Below are 24,187 nucleotides of genomic sequence, written 5' to 3' on the forward strand. Positions count from 1 at the left end.
CAGATAGTTACGAGTACGGTCTTTTCTCGATATATGTCGCCAAGGCCTGGATGATAAACGTCGCGGAATTATCCCCACTACCGCGGGGTATACCCTGTGAGGGGTCACGAAGACGAGTTTGAACATAATACGGGTCGGGTACGACGTGGATGGAGGAATAGTATCTCCTTGACTGTATATGTCGCTGGCAAGGCCCGTGTTGTTGACATATATCGAGAATGGACTGTACTTATTCAAACTGTGACGGGTCACGAACCTCGACAGGCCTCGGATGCCGAGAAGTGTAAACATAACACTGCTAGGGTGTGTTTCCTGGACGATACATGTCGCTGGCAGGACCCGTTTTGTTGACATATATCGAGAAGTCACTGCAGCGCTTGGAATGAAAGGAGAGGAAGAGGGGAGATGAATGGCAGTGTGGTATTAGGCAAGAATTATAATAAAACAATTAAATCAGTGGAACATAAGTGTTCGGGTAATAAAACATTTAACTAGCTACAGTATTAAATACTCACTAAATTGCAACAAATCTTGTTGCGTATCGCTTTAGATTGAAACACTCTGACAATGGAGAATTCTATCGAATCATTAATCGAATAAGTAAATATGATCAAAATGGCGTCACGTTTGGTAACATTTTAATCAGAAAAATGTCGCATCATCCCCTAGCACTCGAATGGCGACTGTAAGGCACCTCTAAAAATGACTGTATCATTGTTGAATAAATTACTAAACACTTCAGTATTATATAACATGGAAAAAGAAATATACAGGGTGAGTCACCTAACGTTTGCACCTCAAATATCTTTGTTGTTTCTAAAGATACGTAAAATATGGTAAGAACAAAGTTGAATGGTACAATGGGGCTGACACGATGCCATAAAAAATTTTGTTTTTATGTCATTTTTTTAGAGATACAAAGATATTTGAGGTGCAAACGTTAGGTGAGTCTCCCTGTATAGAAGGGAAATATTCCAGGTAGGAAGAAATATTTCGGACTTGAAAAAGCTTCGAGTGCAAAGGGTTGGTAAGAGTCTAATAAAAATAAATCATCAGAAATACAAAAGATTTAAGTATTATTCTCTCACCGATACCTCAAGTACATACATCGTGACACTGTCAAAATTGTTCAAATTCGTTTGCCGTACCGCAAAAGCAGGTCGCTGAAAACTGTACTCTAACCGAACGCATGTGTTTCACCTAAACAAGGTCCAGGGGCCAACTAAAAGTTCCGAATCCCCGTCCCGAACCAATTGTGCTTCAGTTTGTTTCCTTTTTTTTCCCTCGTTCGCGTAGAATCCTCTCGGAAGAGAAAGTTGCCGATTCATCCATTACCATCGAAATAACTTCGAAACGTTGTGCCTAACCAAACACGCTCAGCGGTTAGGGAACTGCCAGCGAGGTAGGAACAATTTTCCCGTGGATCGGAGCCGGGCCCTCTCGCGTGTAGCCCTGTAGGGCGAGTCAAAGATCAGAGGGAAGAACGGGGAAACACTTAAAGGGCCAAGATCGAAACAAAGTGAAAAGACACGCGGCCGGTGTCACTGGCGGAGGATCGGTCCACCGGGCAAAGGGACAAGGGACAAGGGACAAGGGGCCGCGATGCTGGCGTCGGGACAGAGGGAAGATCCTAGTAGATAGCACCGGGTGCCGAGCAAACGAGTTTCGCCGAGTTTGGACAACACTTTAACCGTTTTGCGGCGGTGTGCAACGGGGGGTGGTTTCAACCCCCGGCTGAAAGTGACTGCGCTCCTGTTCACCGAGCGTTATCTGATGCCGTGGCACCGAGCCGGTGTAAAAGTGTTGACCGAACGACTGCTTTTAGTCCCCGGCTCCCGCAGACCTCTTCGAAACGGGTAAATACCTAGTGCTCGTTAAGAGTACCAAGCCGCGCCACTTACCGCATGCTAGGATTAGCGTGCGCGACTGCTGGAGCTATGCCGATCTCGTCAAAGTTCTTTTGCGGTACGTTTCACGGCGTCGCGGCAACTCCTCGGACGGCGTTGACTAGGAATTTCGCCGAAAGAGACTCCGAACCGTGCCCGGCCCGATTACGTCCGACATTACTTCGGGGCTTTGTGTCTCGTCTTCTCGAGTGCAGCTTCATCGAACAATGCTAATTGCGGCGGATCGCGAAACGCAAGAGTCGCGGGACTGGCTGGTACTTCGATCGTTATTTCAGACCGGGCTCTCAAAAGTTCTAGAAATATAAGACTATAATATACAGGGTGAGTCACCTAACGTTTGCACCTCAAATATCTTTGTTGTTTCTAAAGATAAGTAAAATATGGTAAGGACAAAGTTGAATGGTACAATGGGGCTGACACCAAGGTCACCTTGACTTTTTTTAAATAGAACCACCCTTTTTTATACACCTACAATGATAGTCCTTTTCATTAGGAATTCAGTGACTATATTATTCCAAGGTCATTCAAGGTCAAGGACAGAAAAAACGGTCATACAGCGACTCCCGCTCACATTCGGACGGTTTTAAAAATCGTATAACTTTGTCAACATTGGACTGTACGACTTCGATTTTCTTAAGAAGTTAGGTTGGCAATTGGTTTGCTACATAATGTTAAAAAAATTTTTAGAAAAATTGCAATCGGTCGAAATTGCAGAGAAGATACTAAAAGTTGTATATTGCAACTTTTTTATATGGACCTACAGTGACTCCCACTAATATTCAGACGATTTTAAAAATCGTATAACCTCGTTATCATTGGACTGTACGACTTGGGTTTTCTTAAGAAGTTAGGTGGGCAATTGGTTTGCTACATAATGTTAAAAAAATTTTTAGAAAAATTGCAATCGGTCGAAATTGCAGAGAAGCTACTAAAAGTTGTATTTTGCAACTTTTTCACGTGGACTTACATTGAAAATTTAGAAAGTACAATTTGTAGATCAGTATGAATTATACATATTCTGAGAATTTCATCAAAATCGGTTAACATTGCAATGAGCTACAGGTGTTTCAAAATGATCACATAAGGGCTCAAAAAAATTCAAGTAGTACAGTCCAATATTGACAAAGTTATGTGATTTTTAAGAGCGTCCGAATATTAGTGGGAGTCACTGTACCTATACAAAATAAAACCGAATTTTTGAGGTCACATGACCTGGAGGACAAATGTCACATCGACTTTTAGGTAAAGGGCACTGAAAATTTCATTCACAATGTGAAAGTATATTTAAAAAATGTACAAATTTTCGGATAAATTAGTTCGATTTTGTTCTTTAAAAAAACAAAGGCAGATATATATCCGCATTTTCTTGTTAACTATGAAAAGAAATTGCTACTTCAGCTACAAAGGTTTCGCATTCATTTTTGGCGACACATAATAAAAACATGTACAGCTTTTTGGATTAATTAGTTTGATCATGTCCTTCATAAAATTGCTGATATATCCACAGTTTCCTGTTGTACTATGAAAAGAAATTCCCACTTTAGGTACAAAGGTTTGGTATTCGTTGAACCTTGTAACAAGTTTTCATTGTTAAGATAACAATGACGATACGAATCGGTTAGATGATTGGAGATAATAACTTGGTTTTATTATAGCAACCGATTTCCATTGTGGTAGCGTAAAAAGGGTGTACAAAGGTAGTGGGGAAGAGAAGGGACGGTCTTCTTCCACGACAAGAGCCGCACAAATCCTACGACCAGTTAACCAGTTCGCCCATTCGTTGGCCACCATCGCTATATTTTAGCCGACATTAGCACCGCGTAATATAGTGGCAAAAGCTGGTCGTTATAGCGTGACAGGATATTTAAGGGCGTCTGCCAAAGAAAATGATTTAAACCGTAACTTTTTCCCGCTTTTGTCCTACCTGCAGTGCCTTCTTGAATTAACACACTGCGTGGAATTTCTCTAGGATAAATATTATACAAATTGTTTTTATTTAGAGATATCAGAAATATAAAAAATTCACGAATTTTAAGTCCATTTATTTAAAAATTTTAATATTTAGAATTAGGGGTATGGTGGTGGAAAGTAAAAATTTCAATATTTAGAATTAGTGGCGGAAACTAAAAATTTCAATATTTAGAATTAGTGGCGGAAAGTAACAATTTCAATATTTAGCATTAGTGGCGGAAAGTAAAAATTTCAATATTTAGCATCAGTGGCGGAAAGTAAAAATTTCAATATTTAGAATTAGTGGCGGAAAGTAACAATTTCAATATTTAGAATTAGTGGCGGAAAGTAACAATTTCAATATATAGAATTAGTGGCGGAAAGTAACAATTTCAATATTTAGAATTAGTGGCGGAAAGTAACAATTTCAATATATAGAATTAGTGGCGGAAAGTAACAATTTCAATATTTAGAATTAGTGGCGGAAACGAAAAATTTCAATATTTAGAATTAGTGGCGGAAAGTAACAATTTCAATATTTAGAATTAGTGGCGGAAAGTAAAAATTTCAATATTTAGAATTGCTGGCGGAAACTAAAAATATCAATATTTAGAATTAGTGGTGGAAACGAAAAATTTCAATATTTAGAAGTAGTGGCAGAAAGTAAAAATTTCAATATTTAGAATTAGTGGCAGAAACTAAAAATTTCAATATTTAGATCTTCATCATTAGATCGCAGATTTTATGCGTTTCTTAAAAAATAAGCAAATAGTGAAAACATTAGAAGTACTTAAATATACTGTTGTATTAATTCCAACTGATTACAATTATTCAAAAAGAGATAACTATTCGTTACGCATGCTGTTGAACAGAAATCGTTCGACGCGTCTGATCAAGACCGGCCAATTCTACTTCCCGTGAATGCTACGGCTCGCTAGGCCGCCGAATATCCAAACTCGATTATCTCGAAAACGAAGTGTCAACCGAGAAAATTTTCTTACTTTTTTTATACTTACTTTTGCAAATCAACCTGATCCCGAGGCACCCTGTAGATACTGCGGCGTCGTATCGGTCCACGAGGTAAACCAAGTTTCGGTTGATTTGGTAATTACAAGACTGGTAATCGGTAGAATCGAAACAGTTGGGCAGCTGAATTACGTTCGTCGGGTGCATCTGCTATTTCCGGACGTTGTCTTTGTCCTCGGTTCGCACGAAGGGTCCCGGACGGAACAGGTAGATACGCTATAAAAATAAACTGTTATTTCATGTGTTTAAATTATATTCCGAATGGAAAGCCGATACATCGGCTGGGGGTATTTTTTGGAAAATCTACGAGGTCGATATATAAATTATATTTCGAATGGAAAGCCGATATATCGGCTGGGGGTATTTTTTAGAAAATCTACGAGGTCGATGTATCGACTGCTCAAGTACTAAAAGGGTTAAACGGGCAGCAACGTGATTCCTCGCGGAGAGCAGCGATGGGGAAGCGGGAGAAATATAGAGAACACGAAAAGCAAGAGGACCAGGAGTGTTGTTTGGCGAAGAGGAAGAGGAGTCACGAAGCGACTATAAATACGGGGCGCCACCTGCACCTAACGTCCACCTACGTATGGACCAGACAGAACCGATTCGTGGTGCCTCGTTGCCAGACCGGTACGGAACGGAACGGTACGGAACGGAACACCGCATCTTCTCTAGTTTAGTCCGCCTCCCCGGCCTCGTTCTTCCACGAATTAATGCATGAAACTGTTTTTCTTCCACCCCGTTGCGCGTCGGCGAACATTTATACGACTCCCGCGGATCGGGACCACTCTCGGAATCCGGTTGTTTTCTAGATCTTCTTCGGGGCTGCCGCATAACGGGGAAAGCATGGCGGTATAAAGACATGTGGTGGTCTTTCATCCGCCAGGAGCCACGTCAAACAGAATTCAACTTGAAACGATACGTACAAACATTTCGCTTTTCAAGTGGTTTCCTCCACTCCGGTTTAAAAACAATAGATGCTCCCTCTGAGAAATTTGGTCTAATTATCGGGGGTCGAGGTGTTTGCGGAGGAGCGAGGTGGTTCCGGGAACGGGAATGTTTATACCAGATAATTGAGGTTTTTTATTCTGAATAAAAATTGGCTGAAATTAATTTGATCCGTTGACAAACTATCCATTGGCGAACATTTCATAACTTTTGAATGTGTACGGTCCATGGTCGAGCTTTTTAACAAACCTTTCAGCAGAAATACATAGCAATTGTCTAATAATTTTATTCGATATTATTACGGTGAACAAACATTTTTAAGCTTCCCTTTGGCACAGTATGATCATTGAAAATCCTATTATTAGGCTTCCAGTAGATGACGTGTTGTAATTGTAATCAGATAGACACAATACGATAGAATTTTTTAATTTTGTAACTGGTTTTTCTATTTCGCATTTGATTCACACATTTTTTAGCAGAAATGCATAAAATCTGCAGTCTATACAGAGTGTGTCCCACGAGTTCTGTCCACTTGAATGTCTTGGTTATTTCAAACAATACGAGAAAATGTTAGTCACAGAAGTTGTAGGGTTTAAGAAACTCCGTAATATAAATGATATATACCGGGTGTCCCACATAAATGGGAACACCTAAATATCTTTCGTATTTACAGTCCTATCAGAAAACTTCAGAGAACAAAGTGACACAGGGGGCAATATAATGGTGAAGAAAAAAAATTTTTATGTCGTGTTTTTTAATGAAATTTCAAGGTCACCGATGTTTTTTTTAAATAAAATAGCATATTTTTTTACGATAGCATGATAGACAATAAAAAACAGAATTTAGTGGATACCACCTTTTTGACCTTGAAATGAGCAAGAATAATCATGTTGAAGCGGGTGAAATGTTTCAGCAAAGATTGCGCGTTGTTTACGTCTGGTTGACCTTCACATATCATAATAAATGTTCGAAATAGTTTTCACATTGTTTGAAACAATTTAGATATTCAAGTGGACAGAGCTCGTGGGACACACCGTATAACAAGAAAACTAAAAAACTATATTGATCTCAAATTGCGCGTAGAGAACGAGCACGTAACACCAAACGCTAATGCAACGATAAGATTCACTGTGCCGCAGCACCACGCCGAATGACAAGATTCCGCGCTGGTGTAATCGATTTCCGAGTAAGTCGAGTGATTTCACGGGTAACGCCACGGGTAACTGATGATGAATCACGGCGAATTACCGTTTGTCGATCCCGGCCCGCGCGCGCTTCCTAATTCGTCACTGCGCTACATCCTGGACTTCCTTGTAACGGCGATCGGATAATTAGGAGTGTTTCCATCGCAGAGGCGTCTGAACGGCGGTGTTCCACGCGTCCATCCAACGGTACAGGGGCGGTGGTGGGGGATGGGGGATGGGGCGAACAACGTGACACCGGATCAAGGTTTCTTTTATTCATCAGTGAAACGCGGCACAGAGAGAATCGCGAGGTAGACATCGCGCGGGATATAAGGTAACTCGATGCTCGCCGTGCCGTGGCAAAGCCATGGTACACGCGATATCGTCTGGTTCCGGTGAAACGATAATAAAACGGAGAACAAAAGTAGACGGGAGAAAGAGTGGGAGGGATAGAAAGCGAGAGGAGAGGGGCGAGGGGATGGGAGGTAGGCAGAATCGGGAAAAAGAAGTAAACAGATGAAAGGAAACCGATGCCCATTGTGCGACGATATTAAAAGCGAGATGCCACGCGACGGGCGATGACGCTAAAAAAAATTCGTTACAAAGACGCCCGCGTCTCGCGGCGCCCTCCGGTCTTTTTTCCGCCGCCGCCGTCCGTCCGCGTCCCCCTGAACACGCACCCTTGTAAATCTGACACCCTTGAGCGCGGATTTTAAGCAAACAAACACCTATCGAATGTATCACGGGTAAACGAAGGGAAAACGGTCTGAGCGGAAAGCAAAGAGAGCGGGGCAAAAAAACCATAAAGTGCTCGCATACCCGGGCACATGCTCGCGGAACAGGACCGGGAGGGGACCAAGTGAAAAAAAAAAGAAAAGAGGAAGAGGGAATAGGAAGGGTGGAAGGATTGAGGCGGGAGGGACTCGTTGCACGGTACAAGGGTAGTTAACTACGAGCGTGTTAATTAAACAAAAAGCCACCCCGTATACCAAGCTAATTAGAGTGGTTCTCTTACCGGCGAGCGGGCGTTCTTCGCTTCAAAAATATTTTCCTCCAGCTTCTTCGCGCGAGAGAGATCCTTCTCTCCCATTCTCTCCGCCGTGTGCCGCTGGATTTTCCTTCAATTTCTCTCTCTCTCTCTCTCTGTGCCCTCCTTTTTTTCGTCTCTTGCATATTTTTTTCCGCCGGGACTTTCCTCTTTCGAGCGTTCGAAAGCTCATCGTGTGCGAGGCAGACGTCTGACGAAGCCTTTTCCGCGATGATTACCACCGCGTCGCAGGATAATTTTGTCCGGGCGACGTTAACCGTGAAGAATATTTGTCATCCAGCGTCTGACGTTCTACAGGAATTGATGCGACGGAAGAACTTCCGGGGATAGGTCGTTCCCAGTTTTTGAGAAATTCGTTCGCAAATGTAGAAGGGCAAAGAAACGAATAACTGCTTGGTTAAGGACAAATGGCAAAGTATCATTCACCGGCTTTCATGAAACAAATGTTCTTCTTTCCGGATGTGGAGTTTGTGAAATCTTGAACCGAATTTTATGCATTTATGACAAGAATCAATAGCTCCGATTCAGTACAGGAAGAACAGTGCGAGATTTTAGGGGGATCAACTATTTTCAAGCTTTCAGAATTATTAGAAAAAAATACAGAACTTTTCCGGTTTGGTTTCTATTTTTGTGATTGATACACAAATTTATTTTGCACAAAGATTTGCAGATGATCGAACTGTATATCTTGTGCATTTAGGAGGAAAATTTGTAGATCGAATTTAAAGCAGTACGAACATGAGAGAAATTAGAAATCACAGTCTCATTATTTTCCATGAATCACAATTGTTAAGGTAGGGAAATAAAAATTTTCAAGAAAATGCATTAACCTAATATTAATATAATTAATATGTTAATATAAATAATATGTTAATATATCGTTTAAAAAGAATGGAATTTTTACGACACAAATTGCACCGTCGAACTCATCATTAAAAAATACAATTTTTATTAATATACACAAGTACTCTACCTCAACTAGGTTCCCAAATAACTGTCGAATCAGCAGCCATAATTTCGAAGGTGGTGCTCACCCCTCTAACATCGACAGTTGCTAATAAAAAAAAACACCTCATTAAGTTTCATTAAAATCGGTGATTACATTGGTATATTCCCTCGTGAAGCTAGTCGTTCCTTTTCATACACGTGGATATATCGCACAAAAATCTGCCCTAACCGCTGGGGTGGCAATGTCATTGCACTATAATTAAAAATAACCGACAGGCATATACCTTTCACTCCCTCGAAAACAGAAAGAGAGAAAAGGGAAGCATAACAATTCTACCGGCGCACAGTGCCACAAATCGTCAATCGCGCTGGACACGAGTCATTTTGGTGACCATCGTAAAATCTAATTTTTATTACTATTATTCAGCAGGTAACATAAATAAAATATCTTATACGTCGTTTCACACTGCGTGTGTTTATGTGGTTCAGCTGGCGAAACTAAAACGTTGATGCGCGGCATGAATTTATCTAGAAAAATGTAAATCTTCGAGACTAATTAATGGGACCGATTAATTTTTTTAAAAATGCGCAAAATGTCTTCCGGGGTCATATAGAAGCCCAAAGAGACGTGACCTATCTTTTTATCCTTGATCTAGATGAGTAAAACTATGCTGTTGTAGACTAAAAAATCAAATAAATTCGAAAAAATTAGAAAATAATTAAAATTTGAAAATAAGTTTAACTTAACACTTGAACTACCGAACCAGTCAGAATGACTGGTGGATGATTTCTTCTTTCACGATTACTGAAACTATGAAAACGTTTTCACGGGAAATTTTTTCAAAACTGAGCACAAAGAGCAAAACTGATTACACACTACTTGAAACAAAGAAAAAGTGGGAAAATTGCACGATTTTCGACTAAAAATCGCACTTTTAATCGTTTATAACTCGTAAACGAAGTAACCAATATCCATGAAATTTTCAGCATGAATATAATTTATTCGCGTCAATAGAACACATTTTTTAAATTTTCGATACAGGCTCAGATAAAAAAAGCTGAAAAAACCAACTTTTACTATTTCTTTTGCGATTCCGACCAATTCAAATTTTTGTCAAAAATTTTTCACACCTCGTCTAATAAACTAATCCTTCTAACTTTTCAAAAGCACTAAAGTTATTTGGACTAATTTGAAAAAAGTTGTGCTAAAATATACCAAAATATACTGTAATACAGGTGAATGTACCAGAATAAACGTGAATATACTAGAATAAAGCAGAATACACTAGAATATACCATAATCTTCCATAATATACCAAAATAGACTAGACTATAGCTGAATATACCAGAATGTACTAGAATATACTAAAATATGGCAGTATATATTAGGATGTATAAGAAAATGCAAGAATATTCCAGACTCTACCAGAATATACCAAAATATACTAGAATATACTTGAATATACCAGATTACACTAGAATATATCAGAATATACCATAATCTTCCAAAGTATACCAAAATAGACTAGAATATAGCTGAATATACCAGAATGTACTAGAATATACTAAAACATGGCAGAGTATATTAGGCTGTATCAGAAAATGCAAGAATATTCCAGACTCTACCAGAATACACCATAATCTTCCAAAATATACCAAAATAACCTGGAATATAGCTGAATGTACCAGAATATACTAGAAAATACAAAAATGTAGAACATACAAAAATCTACTATAATATAGGTGAATGTACCAGAATAAACTTGAATATACTAGAATATAACAGAATATACCAGCATGAATATAACTTATTCGAGTCAATAGAGCACATTTCTTAAATTTTCAATACAGGCTCAGATAAAAAAAGCGGGAAAAAACCAACTTTTACTATTTCTTTTGCGATTCCCACCAATTCAAATTTTTGTCAAACATTTTTCACACCTCGTCTAATAAACTAATCCTTCTAACTTCTCAAAAGCACTAAAGTTATTTGGACTAAGTTGAAACAAGTTGGACTGCTTCAACTAGTGTGTAATCAGTTTTGCTCCTTACTGTATTTTCAATTTCATGCAGCCAGATTATTAGTGCGCACTCTTTATCCCAGCATCGATTTTGCGACCAGCTTACCGTCAACGATTTCACGGGTCGGTCGGACGCGACAAAATAATCGCTGCCGCGAAGCCGACGTGTGCCTTCGCGCGTCACTGTCAGTTCGCAGGACGACTGACGTCGTCGAGCAGAGACCCCGTTGGCAGCGATAACGAAGCGGGAAGATTAAACAGTTCGTCGAGCGGGTCGCGTTTTATTCGATTCAAGCGGTCCGGTCTCACGCAGTGGCAGATTTAGGGTGAAAACGGGCCGACCGCGATTAGGATTCGCTAACGCAGCCGCAAACAAACACTGCGGTCGGAACGATGGTTGATAGAGACGCGAAGCGAGGGTAGTGAAGGACGAACGAATGAACGGACGGGAGCAACAGGGACGGATTGCAAGGTAGCAAGGTAACGGACAGCCACGGCCAGCAGAGGGAGGAGAAAGGGCGAAGGGTACGGCGCGGAGAAGGGTTGAATGGAGAGAGAAACATCTGCGATCGGATTAGCGGTGAACAGTGGCGACACTTCCGGGTGATTAGGCTGATTCCGCATCTACTCTAAGCCCGCGCTTACAACGCTACCGTTCGATGGACTACCGAACCTCCGCCGCCGTACAATTCGCATTATCCCGACCCGATTTTCAACCCAGTATTTTTTCCCGCGGAATTCCTTCGCCACGTCATTTTCTCGTTTCCAAAAAGCGATTTTTTGTTGTTCGCCCAATGGATTGTACGCGGGGCCGCTTTATGGTCGAACAGTTTCAGGGAACGCAATTCCCCAACCGTAAATGGTATATGGAAAATCATTGTTTAATCTTTTCGATGGGAGAGTTTTTCAATTTGAATACTTGCGGTGGCGTGAGCAAAGACAAGTGAAATTTAGACTGCGGTAGGTTTATACCAATGTAGATTTTGTGATACTATTAAGAGCAAATTTTTGATAAGTATTCACATTTTTCGCAATAATACCGAGGATCGGCTGTTACCATTAACCGGTCCCATTAGCCCATAGTTAAGTATGCTTCAATAAGCACACTTTGAAATCATAATTATGGGCATCTACATGGCGGTCTACCTAACGTGACCACTTATTTTCATTATCAGTGGAATCATTGAAGATTTTTCCTGCGCGTTCTTTAAAATTGTGTTTTCAAAGTCACCCTAATTTGGGATTATTATACAGGGTGTTCTTTTTGAAAACTTTTCGGACGAACATCTCGAAAAGTATGAAACATATTAAAAAAGTGTAAAACACGTGTCCAAGGATTTCGAGGGGGAAAGAGAGGGGCAGTGTCAGTTTTTTATTTGGGTGGCGTTTTTTATTTGGAAGAACATTTTCAAAATTTGTTACAGTTGTAAAGAAATTACAAACTTTCTTGCAGTATAAGTATGACTCGCTCTACTTCTCTTTAAATATCTCCGAAACTAGTGCGCGTATAAAAAATGTATCTTACAAAAATTGCTGGTCTTTTTATGTACAATAAGATCGCATGATAAAAAATATAGGTTTCCATTTGAAAAAACAAAGTTGACCTTCAAATGACCTTGAAAACGCCACTCAAATAAAAAACTGATACTGCCCCCTCTTTCCCCCTCGAAATCCTTGGACACATGTTTTACACTTTTTTTAATATCCTTCATACTTTTCGAGTTCTTCGTAATATAAGTATAAATAATGAAGGAATTAATAATCAAAATCTTATATCATTTATACGTGGAAATGCTATATCAGGTGCTCCAACTATTAAACGTACTAATCAATTTCCAAATCCTCCAATTATGGATGGTATAACTATAAAAAAAATTATAACAAAGGCATGAGAAGTAATAAAGGTATTATAAATTTGATCATTATTAATTCATCTTCCTCGAATTCTTAACCCCTTAACTTGTACGCTCGAGTTAATTAGAGCGCGCTAAACGGGCGAAACTGTGCACACTCGAGATAATTCGAGCGGCGTTGTATTTTCGAATATAATCGAGAATTGAAAATAACAATTTGAAAGCAAAGAAAAAACATCGTTTTATTAATATTTGTCATTCACATGGGATTGTAAGGTATAACACTTATTCATTCAAGAATAAAATATAGCCTATTTCTCCATGGAATAAAAGCGCAGTATATCAAAAATTGATTTTTTTGGCCGGTTTCTCTCAAAAAAACTGTGCGTTAAGGGGTTAATTCTATACGAATGATTATTCTTGAAGATGCACCATATTATTATTTTCGGGCTGAAAAGTTGTCAAATGAACACACTGTAATAAACGATGTGATTTCTAAGCATCGTTTCCGTACAGCACAATTATTCAGAACAGTATTAACATTAGGTTCACGGAGCATTAAAAATGAGTATTTTACATTACTTTATGAAAGTATGAAGAATGGGTCTATCCAAGTTTTCAGCCATCTTTCCAATAATATATAGGAGTGATTGAATTATTTGTTGAACGTTCAAGGATTGTAGAGAATAACAAACTGAAAAGTTTCACTGTAAAAATACAAGGGTTTTCATTAATTAAACTATTTGCCTAAACTATTTACAATGGTTACAAACCTGTAAAAATACAAGAAACAACATTCAGAGTTTGTTCTTCGCAATCTTGTTCCTCGTATAAACAATTCACTTTATTATAAAAGGAATAACTAGTTGAAGATTATTAATTGGCAATATTCACACCTGTCTGCCGAATCATTGTTTTTATTTCTCTGTCGCTACTGCGGACTCTTACTTATCGACTCGCTGTATTGAGCGGGAAGATTTAAATCAATTAAGGAGCGCACTCCTTACATATATACCTGAGGAAATAAGTTTGTTGAGTAATTCCACGTAGATGGATCTTCACAATCTCAATAATCGTAAATTAAAACTGTTAGAATCCGTCGTTTTGACGGGTCCCGTAAACCTAGTGTTAATAGACTTCTGGTAGATAAGTCTAATCTAAAAGAATTTTCTGAAAACCGGCGATAAATCGCCGACACTGGTGGCGTGATACTCGGGAAAATTCAATTTTTTTTCTGGTCCCTTGGGGACACCGGCGAATTTCAGGCCGGTCTATGCACGCCGGACGATTGTCTTGCTGGACGGGAGAAAGGGTTGAATGTATCCCGAGTGAAAATACTTCTAGGTGGAGCAGATAGACGGAACGAGGTAGACACGCGGGGTTTCCACCTGTTTAACCCCGTCCCGAGGATCTCCGGAATTCTTCAGAGCTCTGCCTGTTCCGGGTTCAGTCGTAAACGCAACGCCACTTCAGCGTGACTCTTCTTCTTCGGCCGTTTGACTCTGTCATGTGGAGTGTCTACTCCCCCGGCTTCTTATAAACCCGGATTCGCGACACAAAGTCATATCACATTGCGATAAGCCTGTGCGAGTACGTTCAAGAGTATCTCGGCCACAGTGGTTGATTCAAATAAGAGAATTCTAGGCGAGCACTGTCATCGTTTTATGCGTGTTGTTACTTCATCACCGCGCCGGGCGCATCAGAAGCAACTTGCATTATTAAAACGCAACGGGGAAAGAAAACCGTGGCGTCAAAGGGGTTCAGTTTAAAGTAGGAAGAATGCGTACCTTAATTAACCGGTGAGTTTTTAATTCATTTAATTCACTGACGGAGTCTCCAGCTATGATTTAAAAAAAACCCACGATTCTTTGATCACAGCTAGACTGCGGATCTCTATGCAATATAAACATTTTCTAGCTGAATTGCAACAAATGGAAATGGGAATTTATTTTCTTTCTTAATGTGTTTAATAAATTTGAGAATAATAGTATTTTTTTTAATCTTCTAATGTTTCTACTGTTTTAAATTACATTTTTATTTTTAAGTTGCATTCAAAAATGATACAGACGTACGTACTTGGTACTAATACAGGGTGGTTCATAAATCACTTTCACGTTTATACATACATATACGTAAATTGTCGTTTTAGAAATTGTTAAAGCTCTTTCTGCAGAAGCTTCTAATTGGACAATTTTCGAAATTAATTAATTTCACAAGCCTGCACTTTCAAGTGACTAAATTCTAACTCTTTCCTGCGGAGACACTCGAAAGACCGAGTACACCAAGTAGTATACCAAAATATTTGGGCTCCGGGACTCGAATCGTTGAAAGCTGTGATGCAAAATGTAGCGGAAAGCAGGCTTGCCAACCAGAGAATGGGGTTCACATACGTGACGTTGTTTCACAGTTCCGCACATGAATTAAACAAACTCCCACTTAAGCTTCTGTACACCAAAGAAGCACGAAAAAGATTTAAAAATGCAAATATTATTCGTTTTCTAAATGGCAATGTGACTTCCGGACCAAATCGTGCAATCCATACGTGAATTTCCGAAACAGTTCAAAATTGAAAGCTCAACTTTCGTAGCATGAAAAGGGGCCCTATTCGTTACGTAGAAATTAATTAATTGGGCTTCTGAAAACATTCAATTAAAACATTCAATTTTAAGCTGTTAATATTTTAAGCAGGAGCCCCACTTGCAAAATGATAACTTATATCCCTTATATTATATCTAGACTGCGGATTTTATGCACTTATGACAAAAATGAATAGGTGTGATTTAGAGCAGTAACAACATTAGAAGAATTTAATGATACTGTTATATTATTTTCAATCTAGTAAACGTAACAGAAAAGAAATTATATTTTTATTTCATCCCAGTTTGTTGCTGATAGTTTTTATTTTGCATAAAGCAGAAGTAGCAGTAGCAGTAGTTTTTGTTTTGCAGTCTAACCCTATCTTATATAAAATAGTAATTTATAATCTTATAATCTTATAGTCTTATAACATATTTATTATATATAGATTTGTATTTTTATATTTATTTTGTGTGAAAAGGTTTATAAAATTATTTTTCCATTAAAATTGTAACGTCATTACATTTTCAGGTATATAGAAAAGATCTATAGAATTATTTGTCCATTAAATTTGTAATGTTGTGATATTTCCAAGTATATATTTTCTTTAGTTTGTGTGAAGAGATCTATAGAACAATTTTTCCATTAAAATTGTAACGTTGTTACATTTTCAATTATATATTTTCTTTATTTTATGTGAAGAGATCTATAGAACAATTTTTCCATTAAAATTGTAACGTTGTGATATTTCCAAGTATATATTTTCTTTATTTTGTGTGAAGAGATCTATAGAACAATTTTTCCATTAAAATTGTAACGTTGTGATATTTGCAATTATATATTTTCTTTATTTTGTGTGAAAAGATCTATAGAATTATTTTTCCATTAAACTTGTAACGTTGTAATATTTCCAATTATACATTTTCTTTATTTTCTGTGAAAAGACCTATAGAACAATTTTTCCATAAAAATTGTAACGTTGTGATATTTCCAATTACACATTTTCTTTATTTTGTGTGAAGCGATATATAGAATTATGTTTCCATAAAAATTGTAACGTTGTGATATTTCCAATTACACATTTTCTTTATTTTCTGTGAAAAGACCAATAGAATTATTTTTCCATTAAACTTGTAACGTTGTGATATTTCCAATTACACATTTTCTTTATTTTCTGTGAAAAGACCTATAGAATAATTTTTCCACTAAACTTCTAACGTCGTTACATTCTCAAGTATACATTTTCTAATTGCAGATATCGATTCAATTCCCAATATCTCTATATTTCTTTAAAAACGTGTGGCATTATTTAGGCTTATCCTATTGGGACGCCCTTTATAATTAGAAAAGTTGTTTGTGCATCAGACACTATAGCGAAAATCTCCACTGCTATTTCCAAGGTTCTTCGGTAGCGCGTTGGTCTACCGCTAGTGAAATTCCGGCGAAGTTCGGACGTGTCTCGACATTTAGCCCCGCTGCGTATTTCAGTAGCAAGTAGGCGACCTCGGCGTCGTTTCCCTCTTGGTTCGTCGACTTCTTCATCTTTTGTCCCCCACCTACCGCCACTTCCTTTGTTCTTCCTCATTCCCGTAGCGCGGTTATGTGCGTCGAGAGGCCAGAGAGAAATAGAAAAAGAGAGAGAGAGAGAGAGAGAGCGAGAGAAGAAGATAGAAAAGAAAAGGAGAAACGACAGCGAGTCTCGTGCCAAGAGATACTACTCGGTCTGGACCGGGCCGGGCCGGGTCGGGTCGGGTCGGGCCGGGCCAAGCGCAACTTGGCTCGGGCAGAATCGAGTGAAAGTCGTGCGAGCGGGGCGGAAACGCTTAACTCGAGCCGAGTGAAAGTCGACGAGAAGAAAATAAGGACAAATTGAGTGAAGGCGCCGAAGGAGCTCGTTCCACCCTCCCACCCCGTATACGGGGATCGGTGGGATCGTGGAGGGTGCGGGTAGAATTTACGGTGACTGAGTGGTGATTCTATCCAGGGATGAAAGTTACCACGCGCTCCGGCCGGATTACAAGGTAAATGTTTGCGCTGCAGGTGGCACGAGTTACGAGAACGAGGATAATAGCTAGGAATCGGCTCGACTAGACCCGACTCGACCCGACTCCGGGATTGTCAATACTATCGTTCGGTCTCTCGTTGTCGTCATCTTCGGCCGACGTTTCCTCTTTTCTTTATCCACCGTGTAACCGCGAGTCGCCCTTCACAATGGCCGACACTAGTCGAGGCCGGCTCACGCTCGCGCGTTTGCCAATTAGCGAAAAGATTGAACTCGTAATAACGACGCGCAACTAGCGGCCCGAACAATCCTTTGATAATACCCGCGGACGCTATTCAATTTCCGTATGAATCGAAACAATTATTATTGTCTGGGACGCGACACCCAGCATCCAGGACGAGCTGGCCACCGGCCACCCCCATTGTGGATCCCGGGATCGGAGAAATTTCCATACCGATTAATACCGGGCCGAGCGTTACACCGATCCGCGTCGCGTCGCGTCGCGTCGCGTCGCGTCGTTAGCGCGATTTAGAAAACGCGACCGCTCGAATTTTCGAAGCGTAAGTTCCGTATCGACTGTGAACAGGAGCAGTCCGGTGCCCGGAAAAGGTCGGGCCGGCCCGGTCTCAACCCGACACCCGCCGCGTATATTCCATTCCGAACAAAGCGAAAGAGAGAAACGACGCGCTCATCGAAACCCACTAATCGCTTCCGGAGATAATTGTATCATTCCGCTAATAACTGGCGCGATCGGAAATGTAATTACGTCGTCGATAGCAACGGTCGCTCTGTTTGGTTTTCGCGGACTACGAATCGTACGGGGTGTAAAGAAGTGTTTGCTCTTGGCTGCCATAGGCGTATTCTACATCTTCGGATCGATGAAGATCTGTCAAAAAAAGTTTTCGCAAAATTGTCCTTGACCTTGAACTTCAAGGTCAAATTTCTGTTTTTTCGCATTACAGTGTACGAGTCGTGACAATAAACGAAAATTTGATGTTGGAATTCAAGATCAAGGACAATTTTGCGGCAGCCCTTTTTTGCGAATCTTTATCGATTCGTAGATATAAAATACGCCTGTGACAGCCAAGACTAAACATTTCTTTACACCCTGTACAATGCTTCGATTCCGTTAACGAAGGATCACATATTACAACATGTTAACACTAGATTTATGGGACCCGTCAAAATATTTAATTTAATATTATTAACACGTTCGCGGACGTGAATGCTATAGCATTCATTTTCATAGCGATGCAAAATGACATGAATGGCATAGCATTCAAATTTTGAAGCCAATTTTTATTCCTTTAATTTTATACAACCTTAAGTTTTTGTAATTAATATACATTTCAAAGTAATGACCGACGGTCTTTACTAATGACAGTTAACTTATTATTATTGTTTATGTCTAATCAGATTTCGGATAGTCCGTGAATATGTTAAGATTCTAAGGATGCATACGTAAGAAATTATTTAGCAAATTTATTTCTTTGGGTATATATTATTTTTAAAATATTGCTGAAAATGTGGGTAGCACGTTCTTGTTATTTTTATGAAGTAATGCAAAATAGTCGTTTTTAGTGCTCTGTAAACCCAGTGTTAAAAATGAACAGTCGATTTTTTACCTCCCAACAATACGGTGGAAAGTCAATTATTTTATCCAGATTTGTTGTGTGTTCCACAGTGGTTTACCAAATCATTAGAGCCACAGATTGACAAATTCAAACCTGTTGATTTTTCTCCAGCCAATAAATAATTTATTTATTTATTTCTAATTTGTGTTCCCACAGTGGATCAAATCAAATTATCGATGCCACAAGTACGAAAAATTTAAAGCATTTGATTTTTTCCCAACCAATAAGTAAATTTGTTGTTTCTAACTTATGTAAATAATGTTACCCACAGTGGTGATTAATGTGCAATTGTCAACTAACGCCAGCGGTTCTAATAGTTAGCACCTTTGGCGATAACAATTACCAAAGTATATACAGGGTGTCCCACATGACACTTTTCACGATTTTTCAAGTATTTGCGATAATCTGACAAACAAATATTTTCAACAAATTTGATCAGTTTTCGATTGGCTATACATTGCAATCAAGAAAATTCGAAAAAATTTTTGTTTAGACGACCATTTCACTTTATCATGGTCTGTATGAAATTACGTGCGAATTTTACTCGTAGTTTATGTCAGTTATAAACACTCACTATTCACATTCACGAGAGACGAAAAGAAATTTACGAGAGAGATAAGAGTTTCATTTCGTACGCATTACACGGAAAATGTAATTATCGAATTCAAAGTAATTACACCACCTCAGTTTTTGGTTGATCAAATATACACAAATGCGAGATGCGTTGTTAAAAATAGGTTCTATTTCCGGGCGACAATAAAGCACCTAACTAATTGCGTGAATTAAGTTTCATGCCCGTTTCAATTTTACAGTTGAGAGCGTATTAACTTATCGTCCAATTAGCATTGCTTTGTTATAAAATTAATCGGATTAAGCTAACGCAGGAATAATGCGTTCTATCTTTACTCGTTCTACCTCTCTACGCAACGAACATAACAATGCGCGAGGGTTGAATAAAAATTTGTCGACGTTACTAAAAACTTCTTCGTTTATTTACCTTGATTTGTCTTACTGTTAGTTTTCGTCTTCGGAAAAGCGCCCACACAATTGTCACGTGGTTAGATGGGTAAAATTCGTTGATACTAATCAATTACTAGACTGCGGGTCTTCATGCAAAATAAAAAATATTTGCATTGATTACAAGACACAGGAACGATCTTTCTTCCTTTAACTATTTTATCAAGCTAAAACCAATACGCTGGTGCCGTTAAATCTTTTAAATATGTTAAATCTTTAAATCTTTAAATCTTTAAATACGTTAAATCTTTTTAACATGTCCACAGTTTTAAATTCTGCTTACCCATTTTTAAATGTATAAAATCCGCGGTCTATTCTGTAGTTTCTATTTTTCAATAACTATTTCTCTGTCTCTATTTCTCTCGCCAGCCTGATCGGCATAAATTCTCGTTATTCCCCGGTGCGCAGTGCATTCGCAGATTTTATTTGTTGCTTTTCGTCGTCCAGGCCGGTTACACGGTTAACTACAAATTCGATATTCGCCGGAATATTGCTCGCGAATGTACGGGGGAAATTTATATCGTCGGTTTTCTTCAGCAGCGTTATTGCCAGCCGATGCCGTCAACGACTCCGGAAAACGATTTATTGCGCGATTTCCGGTGGCCGGGCTCCTCGGCGAGGAACAAGTATATTGCTTCTGGAGACGCTTGTTCCGTGACGGCTGCGACCCTCGGACATCGTTTTGATGGAATTAAGCATTACATTTCCAAGATTATTGCATTCCACGATAGACCATCGCAGGACACTGCTACTCTGACCGATAATTGATTCGGTTACGCGGGAGACAGAAGCAATTCGAGGATGGCACCGTCTACAACAATCAGATATCTTTCCATTAACAAGATCTACCGTGTACCAAAACCGGCTATTTTGCATTACTTATAACAAGAACGAATTCGTTCAGCTTCTCGGCCATTTTTATCGTAACACACACGGGGTCCGAGAAGTACAGTCCGGGATTTTCTGTAAAGACTTTTTTAGAATTGAGCCCAACAAGTTTTTTACTAGGTCATGTATTAGATAAATAATTTTTTTATATATATCGTTTATTTTTATATATTCTACACGAGTGTCCTAAATTCTCTTCACATCGATTCAGATATTCCATCGAAAATTACCTCAAGACAAATTGAACACGTTCGCGGACGTGAATGCCATAGCATTCATTTTCATAGTGATGCAAAATGACATGAATGCTATAGCATTGAAATTGTAAAGCCAATTTTTATTCATTTAATTTTGTACAACCTTAAGTTTTTGTAATTAATATACATTTTAAAGTAATGACTAACTGTCGTTACTAATGACGGTTAACTTATTGTTATTGTTTATGTCTAATCAGATTTCGGATAGTACAACTAGTTTCAAGAAAAAATAACGAGAATATATGTTTGTGTGTCTAACCTGTTGAAACTTCAGCGTGTGTGTGTGTGTGTGGTTTTAAATTGAGAATAATTTCAGCCGTTTCATTCGGTCAAAGACGTGTCCGAAAATCCTTTAAAGAATAATGGATTTTTAAATATGATTTGAAACCAATTGTTTGCGACGTTGAAAGGAATAATTCACACTAGCATGTAGAAATGTTCGAGAAAATTGCATGTGGTCGGAAGTATCACTGTTTTATTAAAATTCGACTCTATTAGCAGTATATTTAAATTATTAGCTATTTATATTGAGTAGAATAATAGCTTAAATAAACATAATAAAATTCAAGCGACATTATGTGTCCTGTACAGGGTGTTCACGCTACAAGTAGAGACAAATTCATTCCTATACGACGCAATATGACCTTCAAGGTCTTGCAAGGTCAAAAGAGGAGGAAACATTTTGAATATTTCCTAATAATGTGTTTACAAGTATACTTTATTGACAAGGCTTCAGTAAATGTTCAGTATGACTACCTTGTGCACGGATGCATATTTCGGCTCTGTTAATAACATTCTCGGTAGATTGTTCTAATATTGTCCGACAATATTAATTCACATGCTTTCGTTATTTCGTTTGTCAAGTCGTTTACATTTCTAGGCGATGCATCGTAAACAAAATCATTATGGAATATTACAAGTATGAAATATTAAAAATATTCCTTCCATTTCTGACCTTGTGTGACCTTGAAGGTTATTGTGTCGTATACGAACGAATTCGTCTTGACACACACTTTCATGCGATATAAGACAATATATACAGCGTTCCATTACAAAAATTAAAGGTCCTGAAACAAAAATGCTGCAAATACATGTATATGTCTCTTTAATTTTCAAGAAATGTCCCTTCCATTTCTGACCTCGTGTGACCTTGATGGTTATTGTGTCGTATACGAACGAATTCGTCTTGACACACACTTTCATGCGATATAAGACAATATATACAGCGTTTCATTTAAAAAATTAAAGGTCCTGGAACAAAAATGCTGCAAATACATGTATATGTCTCTTTAATTTTCAAGAAATGTCCCTTCCATTTCTGACCTCGTGTGACCTTGACGGTTATTGTGTCGTATACGAACGAATTCGTCTTGACACACACTTTCATGCGATATAAGACAATATATACAGCGTTCCATTACAAAAATTAAAGGTCCTGAAACAAAAATGCTGCAAATACATGTATATGTCTCTTTAATTTTCAAGAAATGTCCCTTCCATTTCTGACCTCGTGTGACCTTGATGGTTATTGTGTCGTATACGAACGAATTCGTCTTGACACACACTTTCATGCGATATAAGACAATATACACAGCGTTCCATTCAAAAAATTGAAGGTCCTGAAACAAATTGTGCAAATACATGTATATTAAAGAGACTTTTCTTTCTAATATTTATTATTTTCAAAACGAACCCAGGCTGGTAATAGCGTCAGCGCCCAGTAATTCTTTCGCACATTTCGAGCACTGCGACCGTATAAATGTCCGTCAACTGTTGATCGACACTCGGCCCAATTACAGAGGAAAATGGCGGGCGCGAAACTGCGCAAGTTTTTCCGCCGGTTGGAAGCGAGCAGGAGCTCGGGAAACGTTTCTGAAACGCGGTTCTTTTGTGTTTCAGACTGGCAACAGTTACAAATCGCCTGAGGAGTCGCCGCATTCGGGGAACACTAGACTGAGGTGAGTCCCAGCTTTTTGCACTAGCCGAACTTTAATTACGTTTAACGGGATCCTGGTTCAAAGCGTTAGATATCACCTAGGGTTTCTCCGATCCTCGAATAGGTGATTCAAGGTTAGCGATCGCTCGGTCTGCGGCGGATCAGACAACGAATTCGCGACAAATGCTCCGTAGGAATTGTGTTGGCTCGTGAATCCCGCGGTTCGGGGGCAATTACACGGCGAACAATATGTGCCCGAATTACCATCGATCCGTGAAATCAGCTTTGTCCGCGTAGCAATCCGGTTCTATCGTTTCTCTCCCGCCGTTGTTGGAAAGAACGTGGCGCGCGATTTGCAACAACGGTGCGTCACGTTAAAAGCCAATGAATTTTGCGAAAACGAAAGTCGGTCCCAGCTCCCGGCGCTATTAGCGAGACGGAAGATTTAGTGGCCCGGAGACGCGGGCGCGGATTTTGTTCGATCGCTCGCGGCCATTTCAACCGGGAAGAATATTTTGTTTCCAATTTACCGGGGGGCGGGAAAGTTCAACGGATTTAGAGTCGAAATAATTAAACTCGCATCGACGGCTACGACCCACGTAGAAACACGTATCCGTCATCCCGCGTTTTTCGTTTGCTTTCGCCGGCCCGTTCTGTTCATTTTCAATTTTTAAACTCGACTTTACTTTCCGCCCGACGGCCAGCTCGAGTATTTTGTTTCGTCGTTCCAATACCGAGGAACAAATGGAAACGGTCCAGAGCGCCGAAGACACGGCGGTGTTATTCAAAATGGAACCCGAGCCCTGAGTGCTGTCCCGTAAGAATGAATCGGCGGGAAAAAATATCATTGCTTTCGCGTTTCCCGCGAACTGCCGAAGGATTTCGCCGGGCCAAGGAAATCTCATCCGCTGTACGTTCGATATCGACTCCCGCTGATGGCCGAGTACATTCGCGTCTCGTAACCGTGATACCCATTCCCCGGGCCATTTTT

At 39.3% G+C, this 24,187-nt stretch overlaps 1 protein-coding gene across 2 annotated transcripts in view; it reads left to right on the top strand.

Annotated features, from left to right (window-relative positions):
- Scgdelta (sarcoglycan delta) overlaps positions 1-24,187 on the top strand; it is a 429,272-nt gene that overhangs the window by 257,956 nt on the left and 147,129 nt on the right. Inside the window, exons 1-2 of one of the 2 annotated variants that reach the window (XM_076785992.1) lie at positions 17,188-17,483; positions 23,160-23,218. Coding sequence is in view for 1 of the 2 variants with exons in the window: in XM_076785990.1 (XP_076642105.1) it covers positions 23,160-23,218 (59 nt within the window). In the remaining variant the exon portion in view is untranslated. Of the gene's footprint in view, positions 1-17,187; positions 17,484-23,159; positions 23,219-24,187 lie in introns of those variants that run through there. The other variant, XM_076785990.1, reaches the window with a different exon arrangement.

Source organism: Halictus rubicundus, chromosome 3 (assembly GCF_050948215.1).
Source record: "Halictus rubicundus isolate RS-2024b chromosome 3, iyHalRubi1_principal, whole genome shotgun sequence".
Lineage (NCBI taxonomy): Eukaryota > Metazoa > Arthropoda > Insecta > Hymenoptera > Halictidae > Halictus > Halictus rubicundus.